At 43.9% G+C, this 13,360-nt stretch overlaps 1 protein-coding gene across 3 annotated transcripts in view; it reads right to left on the bottom strand.

Moving 5' to 3' along the window:
• PRELID3A (PRELI domain containing 3A) overlaps window positions 1-13,360 on the bottom strand; it is a 132,828-nt gene that overhangs the window by 4,695 nt on the left and 114,773 nt on the right. For 2 of the 3 annotated variants that reach the window (XM_069728946.1, XM_069728944.1), the window contains exon 6: window positions 8,035-8,115. In XM_069728946.1, coding sequence (XP_069585047.1) covers window positions 8,062-8,115 — 54 coding nt within the window. In that variant the 3' untranslated portion in view covers window positions 8,035-8,061. Of the gene's footprint in view, window positions 1-2,274; window positions 2,481-8,034; window positions 8,116-13,360 lie in introns of those variants that run through there. The other variant, XM_069728945.1, reaches the window with a different exon arrangement.

Genomic DNA, 13,360 nt, shown 5'->3' on the forward strand with positions numbered 1-13,360 from the left:
TAAATATCAAAGCTTAATATTTTGGAATGCAAAGTAACACAGATTAGGAAGGCACTAGAGCGGCTGAATGTCAGGCGTTTCCATTACACAAGCTGGATTCAATTCAGGACGTCAATCGGCACGTAACTTCTGACAGCAATTAATGGGTGGTGCTCTACCATAGAATATGATAAAATGATGATCCACATAAACAACAAGAGAGAGAAGGCGGCACTCACCCCGATATTGCTTGAAAGTGATGTTCTTTATTCAGGACATGAATGAATGAACAAAGGCAGAGAGCCAGCTGGTTACAGATCGGGTTCGGGAAGGAGGTGAGGGACCCTCACCTCCTTCCCGCACCCGATCTGTAACCAGCCGGCTCTCTGCCTTTGTTCATTCATTCATGTCCTGAATAAAGAACATCACTTTCAAGCAATATCGGGGTGAGTGCCGCCTTCTCTCTCTTGTTGTTTATGTTAATATTTTGGAAGTTGGAGTCGGTTTTTTAGATTTGGCTATCTTAGGAGGATATCTGCAGGTAACTATTACTGTGCAGAATTATTAGGCAACTTAATAAAAACCAAATATATTCCCATCTTACTTGTTTATTTTCACCAGGTAAACCAATATCACCGCACAAAATTTAGAAATAAAAATTTCTGACATGCAAAAACAAAACCCCCCAAAATTAGTGACCAATATAGCCCCCTTTCTTTATGATGACACTCAACAGCCTTCCATCCATAGATTCTGGCAGTTGCTTGATCTGTTTACGATCAACATTGCGTGCAGCAGCCACCACAGCCTCCCAGACACTGTTCCGAGAGGTGTACTGTTTTCCCTCCCTGTAGATCTCACATTTTATGAGGGACCACAGGTTCTCTATGGGGTTCAGATCAGGTGAACAAGGGGACCATGTCATTATTTTTTCTTCTTTGAGACCTTTACTGGCCAGCCACGCTGTGGAGTAGTTGGAGGTATGTGATGGAGCATTGTCCTGCATGAAAATCAGGTTTTTCTTGAACGATAGCGACTTCTTCCTGTACCACTGCTTGTCTTCCACAAACTGGCAGTAGGTCTGGGAGTTGAGCTTCACTCCATCCTCAACCCGAAAAGGTCCCACAAGTTCATATTTGATGATACCAGCCCATATCAGTACCCCACCTCCACCTTGCTGGCGTCTGAGTCGGAGTGGAGCTCTCTGCCATTTACTGATCCAGCCTCTGGCCCATCCATCTGGCCCATCAAGAGTCACTCTCATTTCATCAGTCCATAAAACCTTTGAAAAGTCAGTCTTAAGATATTTCTTGGCCCAGTCTTGACGTCTTATGTTTCTTGTTCAAAGGTGGTCATTTTTCAGCCTTCCTTACCTTGGCCATGTCCCTGAGTATCGCACACCTTGTGCTTTTTGTTACTCCAGTAACGTTGCAGCTCTGAAATATGGCAAAACTGGTGGCAAATGGCATCCTGGCAGCTTCATGCTTGATTTTCCTCAATTCATGGGCAGTTATTTTGTGCCTTTTTTGCCCAACACGCTTTTTGCGACCCTGTTGGCTATTTACCATGAAACGCTTGATTGTTCGGTGATCACGCTTCAAAAGTTTGGCAATTTCAAGACTGCTGCATCCCTCTGCAAGACATCTAACAATTTTGGACTTTTCAGAGACCGTCAAATCTCTCTTTTTCCCCATTTTGCCAAAGGGAAGGAAGTTGCCTAATAATTAAGCACACCTTATATAGGGTGTTGATGTCATTAGAAAACACCCTCCCTCATTACAGAGAAGCACATCACCTGATTTACTTAATTGGTAGTTGGCTCTCAAGCCTGAACAGCTTGGAGTAGGACAACATGTATAAAAAGTATCATGTGATCGAAATACAACTTGCCTAATAATTCTGCACACAGTGTAGTTATGTCTCTAGATGTAGATGTATCTATATATATATATATATGTATATATATATATATACACAATGATGTTCAAAAGTCCTGCATAGGCGTGAAGAAAACTATATGTTTCATACTTCTGCATCTCTACAGTGAAACTGGTGGAACATATGTTTTTGTAATCCCTCATTGTATGCCATACTCATTTTTGAATGTCCCAAGTGTATAAATTGTTATGGTATGTGCATTTTTGATAATTTTTTTACAGCATAGCTATACCTAAACTAGTACAGTGTGTAGAATGGTGAACAGGTTTCTAAGTTCACTAACTTCCAATGCAAGTTCACACAGACTTAAATTTAACTTTTTAAGATTTATTATTTTTTATTTAATTCAGATTGTTGAGCAGAAGGCAGCATTTTCTTATTAAGGATGTCTATGTATTTTTTTGCACTAACCATACCCTCCACAATATGAAGCCTTCCAACACCGTTGGCTGCCATACAGCCCCAGACCATTACTTTCATAGGATGTTTCACAGAGGAGCTCAAACACTCTGGCTTGTACTCTTCATGTGGGAACCTTCTCACATAAGACTTGCCATCATTTCCTAAAATGCAAAAAGTGCTTTCATCACTAAATAGCACTTTTTCCCACTCCTCCTTCCTCCATTTTAAATATTTCAATGCCCACAGTTTTCGCCTTTGTCTTTGTATGGCTGTCATCAATGGCTTCTTTCGGGCCTTGCACCCTCTCAATCCTGCTTCCAAACATCTCTTCCTAACAGTTGATGTTGCTACCTCAATATTGCACTTTTCTTGCCATTCTCGCAGAAGCTGAGGAGAGGTGAGCTTTCGATTGGCGAGGGATGTTCTTATCAGTACTCTATCCTCCCCTTTAGTTGACTTTCTGGGCCGACCAGATCTGGGCCTGTCCTGGGTAATTCCAAGCTGCTTATGTTTCTGCAAAATTCTTACAACTGTACTCTGATTACAGCCAACCTTCCTTGCGATCTGGGGGCCAGTATAACCCTCTTCATGTAGCACCACAACTCACACACGATCCTCCGCTGACAAAAATCTGAAGGCTCCCATCATAAAACTCTACAGTATGATTCACTAGATAGACCAACAGATAAAACAAACAAACAAAGCAGCAGATGTGATGCAATGTAATGCAATGTGATTGGCTGCCATATCCAGGTTATGATGGTCACAGGTTCTCATCTGTGATTGGCTAATTTTGGATCTGAAGCTGTACAATATTTAGTTCTGCTTTTAATTCCCATATTGTTGCAATAATTTCATGTAAAACTGCTTCAAATCTAAAAATATTACAGGGAGAGAATGCAAAATTGTATTCTGAACAAAACCATATATAATATGTCATTAGCATAGAAAATATTCGACAGAAAACATTTAAAACTTGAAAAATCAATCAATTTATCCTATGCTGGACTTTTGAACACCACTGTATATATATATATATATATATACTAGCTATTGAACCCGTTCTACGCCCGGGTGGCGAGCATTTATATTGGTATATGGTCTCCATCCTGGTATGTGCTGCTCCTTACTGCGTCCCCATCCTGTCATGTGCTGCTCCATCCTGCATCCCCATCCTGTCATGTGCTGCTCCATCCTGCGCCCCCATTCTGTCATGTGCTGCTCCACCCTGCATCCCCATCCTGTCATGTGCTGCTCCCATCCTGCGCCCCCGTTCTGTCATGTGCTGCTCCCATCCTGCGCCCCCGTTCTGTCATGTGCTGCTCCCATCCTGCGCCTCCATTCTGTCATTTGCTGCTCCCATCCTGTCATGTGCTGCTCCCATCCTGCGCCCCCGTTCTGTCATGTGCTGCTCCCATCCTGCGCCCCCGTTCTGTCATGTGCTGCTCCCATCCTGCGCCCTCGTTCTGTCATGTGCTGCTCCCATCCTGCGCCCCCGTTCTGTCATGTGCTGCTCCCATCCTGCGCCCGTTCTGTCATGTGCTGCTGCCATCCTGCGCCCATTCTGTCATGTGCTGCTCCCATCCTGCGCCCGTTCTGTCATGCGCTGCTGACATCCTGCGCCCCCGTTCTGTCATGTGCTGCTCCCATCCTGCGCCCACGTTCTGTCATGTGCTGCTCCCATCCTGCGCCCCCGTTCTGTCATGTGCTGCTCCCATCCTGCTCCCACATTATGTCATGTGCTGCTCCCATCCTGCGCCCGTTCTGTCATGTGCTGCTGCCATCCTGTGCCCGTTCTGTCATGTGCTGCTCCCATCCTGCGCCCGTTCTGTCATGTGCTGCTGCCATCCTGCGCCCGTTCTGTCATGTGCTGCTCCCATCCTGCGCCCGTTCTGTCATGTGCTGCTCCCATCCTGCTCCCCTGTTCTGTCATGTGCTGTTCCCATCCTGCGCCCGTTCTGTCATGTGCTGCTGCCATCCTGCGCCCGTTCTGTCATGTGCTGCTCCCATCCTGCTCCCCTGTTCTGTCATGTGCTGCTCCCATCCTGCGCCCATTCTGTCATGTGCTGCTGCCATCCTGCTCCCGTTCTGTCATGTGCTGCTGCCATCCTGCGCCCGTTCTGTCATGTGCTGCTGCCATCCTGCGCCCGTTCTGTCATGTGCTGCTGCCATCCTGCGCCCGTTCTGTCATGTGCTGCTGCCATCCTGCGCCCGTTCTGTCATGTGCTGCTGCCATCCTGCGCCCGTTCTGTCATGTGCTGCTGCCATCCTGCGCCCGTTCTGTCATGTGCTGCTGCCATCCTGCGCCCGTTCTGTCATGTGCTGCTGCCATCCTGCGCCCGTTCTGTCATGTGCTGCTCCCATCCTGCGCCCGTTCTGTCATGTGCTGCTGCCATCCTGCGCCCGTTCTGTCATGTGCTGCTCCCATCCTGCGCCCGTTCTGTCATGTGCTGCTGCCATCCTGCGCCCGTTCTGTCATGTGCTGCTGCCATCCTGCGCCCGTTCTGTCATGTGCTGCTGCCATCCTGTGCCCCTTCTGTCATGTGCTGCTGCCATCCTGCGCCCGTTCTGTCATGTGCTGCTGCCATCCTGCCCCCGTTCTGTCATGTGCTGCTCCCATCCTGCGCCACCATTGTATTATATGCCCCCCATAAGACGCTCCAGTGTGTATGCCCCCGTATGCTGCTGCCATATAAAAAAAAAAAAATACCATACTCACCTATCGTCCGGCTCCACTGCAGGTGTGTCTTCAAAAAAATGGCGCCGGAAAGCGCGGACTGCGCAGGCGCCGATTCCGGCAGCAGGAATCGGTGCCTGCGCAGTCCGCGCTTTCCGGCGCCATTTTCTTGAAGACACACTCCGGCTCCTCTGCCTGTGACTGGTAAGTCAGAGGGCGGCGCGCATTAAGCGCATCATCGCGCCCTCTGAACTGTCACAGCAGAGGAGCCGGGAGACGGAGCCGCACGCAGCGCTGGAACGGGGAAAGGTGAATATACTTACCCTCCTGGCGGTCCCTGACTCTCCGGTGGAGATCGCGGTATGCGTTCAGTGCTTACGCATACTGCGATCTCCTGGGAGCGTCACTCTGTGGGGGCCAGACTGCGCCGGCGCTTGCGCCTGCGCAGTCTATAAAGGCTTCGGACAGAGTGACGCTCCCAGCGTTATATTATAGATATATACAGTTAGGGCCAGAAATATTTGGACAGTGACACAAGTTTTGTTATTTTAGCTGTTTACAAAAACATGTTCAGAAATAAAATTATATATGTAATATGGGCTGAAAGTGCACACTCCCAGCTGCAATATGATAGTTTCCACATCCAAATCGGAGAAAGGGTTTAGGAATCATAGCTCTGTAATGCATAGCGTCCTCTTTTTCAAGGGACCAAAAGTAATTGGACAATGGACTCTAAGGGCTGCAATTAACTCTGAAGGCGTCTCCCTCGTTAACCTGTAATCAATGAAGTAGTTAAAAGGTCAGGGGTGGATTCCAGGTGTGTGGTTTTGCATTTGGAAGCTGTTGCTGTGAGCAGACAACATGCGGTCAAAGGAACTCTCAATTGAGGTGAAGCAGAACATCCTGAGGCTGAAAAAAAGAAAAAATCCATCAGAGAGATAGCAGACATGCTTGGAGTAGCAAAATCAACAGTTGGGTACATTATGAGAAAAAAGGAATTGACTGGTGAGCTTGGGAACTCAAAAAGGCCTGGGCGTCCACGGATGACAACAGTGGTGGATGATCGCCGCATACTTAATTTGGTGAAGAAGAACCCGTTCACAACATCAACTGAAGTCCAGAACACTCTCAGTGAAGTAGGTGTATCTGTCTCTAAGTCAACAGTAAAGAGAAGACTCCATGACAGTAAATACAAAGGGTTCACATCTAGATGCAAACCATTCATCAATACCAAAAATAGACAGGCCAGAGTTAAATTTGCAGAAAAACACCTCAAGAAGCCAGCTCAGTTCTGGAAAAGTATTCTATGGACAGATGAGACAAAGATCAACCTGTACCAGAATGATGGGAAGAAAAAAGTTTGGAGAAGAAAGGGAACGGCACATGATCCAAGGCACACCACATCCTCTGTAAAACATGGTGGAGGCAACGTGATGGCATGGGCATGCATGGCTTTCAATGGCACTGGGTCACTTGTGTTTATTGATGACATAAGAGCAGACAAGAGTAGCCGGATGAATTCTGAAGTGTACCGGGATATACTTTCAGCCCAGATTCAGCCAAATGCTGCAAAGTTGATTGGACGGCGCTTCATAGTACAGATGGACAATGACCCCAAGCATACAGCCAAAGCTACCCAGGAGTTCATGAGTGCCAAAAAGTGGAACATTCTGCAATGGCCAAGTCAATCTCCAGATCTAAACCCAATTGAGCATGCATTTCACTTGCTCAAATCCAGACTTAAGACGAAAAGACCCACAAACAAGCAAGACCTGAAGGCTGCGGCTGTAAAGGCCTGGCAAAGCATTAAGAAGGAGGAAACCCAGCGTTTGGTGATGTCCATGGGTTCCAGACTTAAGGCAGTGATTGCCTCCAAAGGATTTGCAACAAAATATTGAAAATAAAAATATTTTGTTTGGGTTATGTTTATTTGTCCAATTACTTTTGACCTCCTAAAATGTGGAGTGTTTGTAAAGAAATGTGTACAATTCCTACATTTTCTATCAGATATTTTTGTTCAACCCTTCAAATTAAACGTTACAATCTGCACTTGAATTCTGTTGTAGAGGTTTCATTTCAAATCCAATGTGGTGGCATGCAGAGCCCAACTCGCGAAAATTGTGTCACTGTCCAAATATTTCTGGCCCTAACTATATATATATATATAGATAGATAGATAGATAGATAGATAGATAGATAGATAGATAGATAGATAGATATAGATATAACTATAGATATAACTATGGGTATATCTATAGAGATAGATATGGATATATCTATCTATCTATCTATCGATATATCTATCGATATATTTATAGATATATAGATATATCAATAGATATATCTATAGATACATAGATATATCTATCCATATATCTATCTAACTATCCATATATATCGATCTACATCTATCCATAGATGAATAGATCTATCTATCTATATATAGATCTATCTATCTATAGATCTATTTATCTCAGTCCTTCTATCTAAATATCTATAGATAAATTCATAGATAGATAGAAGGAATGAGATAGATAGATGATAGAAAGATATAAGGATTGAGATAGATCTATCGATCTATGTATAGATCTATCTATCTATCTATCTACCTATCTGTCTGTCTATCTATCTGTGTGTAATTGAGTGTGGGTTGAACAAAAGTAAAAGAGGAGGTTGGACAAGAAATGACATCACAAATCTTTTTTTTTGTTGTTCAATAATAGAACTTTATTTAGCTTTCAAAAACACAGCAAAAACGGGTGGATTTTTACCTGCGTTTTCTGCCAAGAGGTGCAGATTCTGTGCAGAAATGTCCACAGGCAAATCTGCAACGTGTGCACATACCCTAGTAAATCCTGATAATGGGGATTCTAATTGTCGATTGAAACCTGTATTGTCACATGGAGAAGACACTCTGACTTGGCAGTGTCCTATGCTTTACCTCTGTAGTCACCATCATAGGTAATATTCATGCTTCATTTCCAGGTGTACATTCATAGGTCACACAGGTGAAAGGTACAGAAGACTTTTTTACTTACCCTTAGTAGCAGTGGAGGCAGACACTGTTAGCTTACTGTGCTCTCAGAATTCTCAATGACCCATTCAATTGCATCCCACCCCTAGGAGGACACAGAAATTAAGTCAGTATACAGATGAAATCACGGTAAGGGGATCCATAAAAAGCATTCAGGATTTTCAAGATCTACAGGGTAGGCCATAATATGGGAATGGTTGGTGATATCAATTTCCTGTTTGTGGCATGTTAGTATATGGGAACGGGGGGGGGGAATTTTTCAAGATGGGTGGTGACCATGGCGGCCATTTTGAAGTTGGACATTTTGGATCCAACTTTATTTTTTCCAATGGGAAGAGGGTCATGTAACATCAAACTTATCGAGAATTTCATAAGAAAAACAATGGTATGCTTGGTTTTAACGTAACTTTATTCTTTCATGAGTTATTTACAAGTTTATGACCACTTATAAAATGTGTTCAAAATGCTGCGCATTGTGTTGGAATGTCAATGCAACCCTCTTCTTCCACTCTTGAAACACTGATAGCAACACCGCAGAAGAAATGCTAGCACAGGCTTCCAGTATCCATTTTTTCAGATGCTGCACATCTCGTATTTTCACAGCATAGACGATTGCCTTCAGATGACCCCAAAGATAAAAGTCTAAAGGGGTCAGACCGGGAGACCTTGGTGACCATTCAACTGGCTCACGACGGCCAATCCACTTTCCAGGAAACTGTTTATGTAGGAATGCTCAGACCTGACACCCATAATGTGGTGGTGCACCATCTTACTGGAAAAACTCAGGGAGCGTGCCATCTTTAGTGCATAAAGAGGGCAACACATCATCATGTAGCAATTTCAGATATCCAGTGGCATTGAGGTTTCCATTGATGAAGAATGGCCCCGCTATCTTTGTACCCCATATACCGCCAATTTTTGTGTTCCAACAGGCTTGGAGAGATCTATACACTGTGGGTTAGTGTCAGATCAATAGCGGTGGTTTTGTTTGTTAACTTCACCATTCAAAAAAAAATTTGCCTCATCACTGAACATAATGTTCCGTGTAAACTGAGGGTCCTGTTCCAATTTTTGTTTTGCCCATTCTGCAAATTCAGCGTGCCGATCTGGGTCATCCTCCTTGAGATGCTGAAGCAGCTGGATTTTGTAAGGGTGCCATTTGTGAGTAGCTAATATGCACCGAAAGGATGTTCGACTGATGCCACTCTCCAGTGACATACGGCGAGTGCTACGCTGTGGGCTCTTGCTGAAAGAAGCCAGGACAGCCACTGATGTCTCTTCGTTAGTGACAGTTTTCTTGCATCCACATTTTGGCAAATCCAACACTGAACCTGCTTCACGAAATTTGGCAAGCAGTTTGCTAACTGTAGCATGGGAGGTCTTGTAGGGTGTCTTGCATTTAAATCTGCTGCAATGACCCGGGTACTGCGTTCACCAGACATCAACACAATTTCTATTCGCTCCTTACGTGTTAACCTCTGTGACATGTCAATGGCTGTAAACAAAGAGAAACTTGTAAATAACTCATGAAAGAATAAAGTTACCTTGTTTTTCCTGTGAAATGCTCAATAAGTTTGATGTGTCACGTGACCCTCTTCCCATTGAAAAAAATAAAGTTGGATTCAAAACGGCTAACTTCAAAATGGCCGCCGTGGTCACCACCCATCTTGAAAAGTTTTCCCCCTCCCATATACTAATGTGCCACAAACAGGAAGTTGATATCACCAACCATTCCCATTTTATTTAGGTGCATCCATATAAATGGCCCACACTGTACAGAGTGATCGGGAAGCACAGCTGTGTTTGCAATATGGTCCCATTCAAGGGGTTATCCTGGAATAGGAAGATATGACTGCTTTTTTCTAAAAAAAAAAAACAAACAGTGCCACTCGAGTCCACAGGTTGTGTGTGGTATTGCAGCTCATCCCTTGTACAGGGAACAGTCACCTGATTCATGCTGCCCAAATCACAGACAACATAAATTAGATCCTGGCTGCAATGATTACAACCTGGTATATTTTTATCTGAAACCAAAATATACTTTAACCCCTTCATGACCCAGCCTATTTTGACCTTAAAGACCTTGCCGTTTTTTGCAATTCTGACCAGTGTCCCTTCATGAGGTAATAACTCAGGAACGCTTCAATGGATCCTAGCGGTTCTGAGATTGTTTTTTCGTGACATATTGGGCTTCATGTTAGTGGTAAATTTAGGTCAATAAATTCTGTGTTTATTTGTGATAAAAACGGAATTTTGGCGAAAATTTTGAAAATTTCGCAATTTTCACATTTTGAATTTTTATTCTGTTAAACCAGAGAGTTATGTGACACAAAATAGTTAATAAATAACATTTCCCACACGTCTACTTTACATCAGCACAATTTTGGAAACAAAATTTTTTTTTGCTAGGAAGTTATAAGGGTTAAAATTTGACCAGCGATTTCTCATTTTTACAACGAAATTTACAAAACCATTTTTTTTAGGGACCACCTCACATTTGAAGTCAGTTTGAGGGGTCTATATGGCTGAAAATACCCAAAAGTGACACCATTCTAAAAACTGCACCCCTCAAGGTGCACAAAACCACATTCAAGAAGTTTATTAACCCTTCAGGTGCTTCACAGCAGCAGAAGCAACATGGAAGGAAAAAATGAACATTTAACTTTTTAGTCACAAAAATGATTTTTCAGCAACAATTTTTTTATTTTCCCAATGGTAAAAGGAGAAACTGAACCACGTACGTTGTTGTCCAATTTGTCCTGAGTACGCTGATACCTCATATGTGGGGGTAAACCACTGTTTGGGCGCACGGCAGGGCTTGGAAGGGAAGGAGCGCCATTTGACTTTTTGAATGAAAAATTGGCTGCACTCTTTAGCGGACACCATGTCACATTTGGAGAGCCCCCGTGTGCCTAAAAATTGGAGCTCCCCCACAAGTGACCCCATTTTGGAAACTAGACGCCCCAAGGAACTTATCTAGATGCATAGTGAGCCCTTTAAACCCCCAGGTGCTTCACAAATTGATCCGTAAAAATGAAAAAGTACTTTTTTTTCACAAAAAAATTCTTTTAGCCTCAATTTTTTCATTTTCACATGGACAACAGGATAAAATGGATCCTAAAATTTGTTTGGCAATTTCTCCTGAGTACACCGATACTTCACATGTGGGGGTAAACCACTGTTTGGGCACATGGTAAGGCTCGGAAGGGAAGGAGCGCCATTTGACTTTTTGAATGAAAAATTATCTCCATCGATAGCGGACACCATGTCGCGTTTGGAGAGACCCTGTGTGCTTAAACATTGGCGCTCCCCCACAAGTGACCCCATTTTGGAAACTGGACCCCCCAAGGAACTTATCTAGATGCCTAGTGAGCACTTTAAACCCTCAGGTGCTTCACAAATTGATCCGTAAAAATGAAAAAGTACTTTTTTTTCACAAAAAATTTATTTTCGCCTCAATTTTTTCATTTTCACATGGGCAATAGGATAAAATGGATCCTAAAATTTGTTGAGCAATTTCTCCCGAGTACGCCGATACCTCATATGTGGGGGTAAACCACTGTTTGGGCACACGGCAGGGCTCGGAAGGGAAGGCGCGCCTTTTAACTTTTTGAATGGAAAATTAGCTCCAATTGTTAGCGGACACCATGTCGCATTTGGAGAGCCCCTGTGTGCCTATGCAATGGAGCTCCCCCACAAGTGACCCCATTTTGGAAACTAGACCCCCCAAGGAACTTATCTAGATGCATACTGAGCACTTTAAACCCCCAGGTGCTTCACAGAAGTTTATAATGCAGAGCCATGAAAATAAAAAATAATTTTTCTTTTCTCAAAAATGATTTTTTAGCCTGGAATTTCCTATTTTGCCAATGGTAATAGGAGAAATTGGACCACAAATGTTGTTGTCCAGTTTGTCCTGAGTATGCAGATACCCCATATGTGGGGGTAAACCACTGTTTGGGCGCACGGCAGGGCTCAGAAGGGAAGGCACGCCATTTGGCTTTTTAAATGGAAAATTATCTCCAATCATTAGCGGACACCATGTCGCGTTTGGAGAGCCCCTGTGTGCCTAAACATTGGAGATCCCCCACAAATTACCCCATTTTGGAAACTAGACCCCCAAAGGAACTAATCTAGATGTGTAGTGAGCACTTTGAACCCTCAAGTGCTTCACAGAAGTTTATAACGCAGAGCCATGAAAATAAAAAAAAAAAATTATTTTCTCAAAAATGAATTTTAGCCCGCAATTTTTTATTTTCCCAAGGGTAACAGGAGAAATTTGACCCCAAAAGTTGTTGTCCAGTTTCTCCTGAGTACGCTGATACCCCATATGTGGGGGTAAACCACTGTTTAGGCACATGCTGGGGCTCGGAAGTGAAGTAGTGACGTTTTGAAATGCAGACTTTGATGGAATGCTCTGCGGGCGTCACGTTGCGTTTGCAGAGCCCCTGATGTGGCTAAACAGTAGAAACCCCCCACAAGTGACCCCATTTTGGAAACTAGACCCCGAAAGGAACTTATCTAGATGTGAGGTGAGCACTTTGAACCCCCAAGTGCTTCACAGAAGTTCATAACACAGAGCAGTGAAAATAATAAATACGTTTTCTTTCCTCAAAAATAATTTTTTAGCCCAGAATTTTTTATTTTCCCAAGGGTTACAGGAGAAATTGGACCACAAAAGTTGTTGTCCAGTTTCTCCTGAGTACGCGGATACCCCATGTGTGGGGGTAAACCACTGTTTGGGCACACGTGGGGGCTCAGAAGGGAAGTAGTGACTTTTGAAATGCAGACTTTGATGGAATGGTCTGCGGGCGTCACATTGCGTTTGCAGAGCCCCTGGTGTGCCTAAACAGTAGAAACCCCCCACAAGTGACCCCATTTTGGAAACTAGACCCCCAAAGGAACTTATCTAGATGTGTGGTGAGCACTTTCAACCCCCAAGTGCTTTACAGAAGTTTATAACGCAGAGCCGTGAAAATAATAAATACGTTTTCTTTCCTCAAAAATAATTTTTTAGCCCAGAATTTTTTATTTTCCCAAGGGTTACAGGAGAAATTGGACCACAAAAGTTGTTGTCCAGTTTCTCCTGAGTACGCTGATGCCCCATGTGTGGGGGTAAACCACTGTTTGGGCACACGTGGGGGCTCAGAAGGGAAGTAGTGACTTTTGAAATGCAGACTTTGATGGAATGATCTGCGGGCGTCACGTTGCGTTTGCAGAGCCCCTGGTGTGCCTAAACAGTAGAAACCCCCCACAAGTGACCCCATTTTGGAAACTAGACCCCCCAAGGAACTTATCTAGATATGTGGTGAGCACTTTGAACCCCCAAG

This window comes from Ranitomeya imitator, chromosome 6 (genome assembly GCF_032444005.1).
Source record: "Ranitomeya imitator isolate aRanImi1 chromosome 6, aRanImi1.pri, whole genome shotgun sequence".
NCBI lineage: Eukaryota > Metazoa > Chordata > Amphibia > Anura > Dendrobatidae > Ranitomeya > Ranitomeya imitator.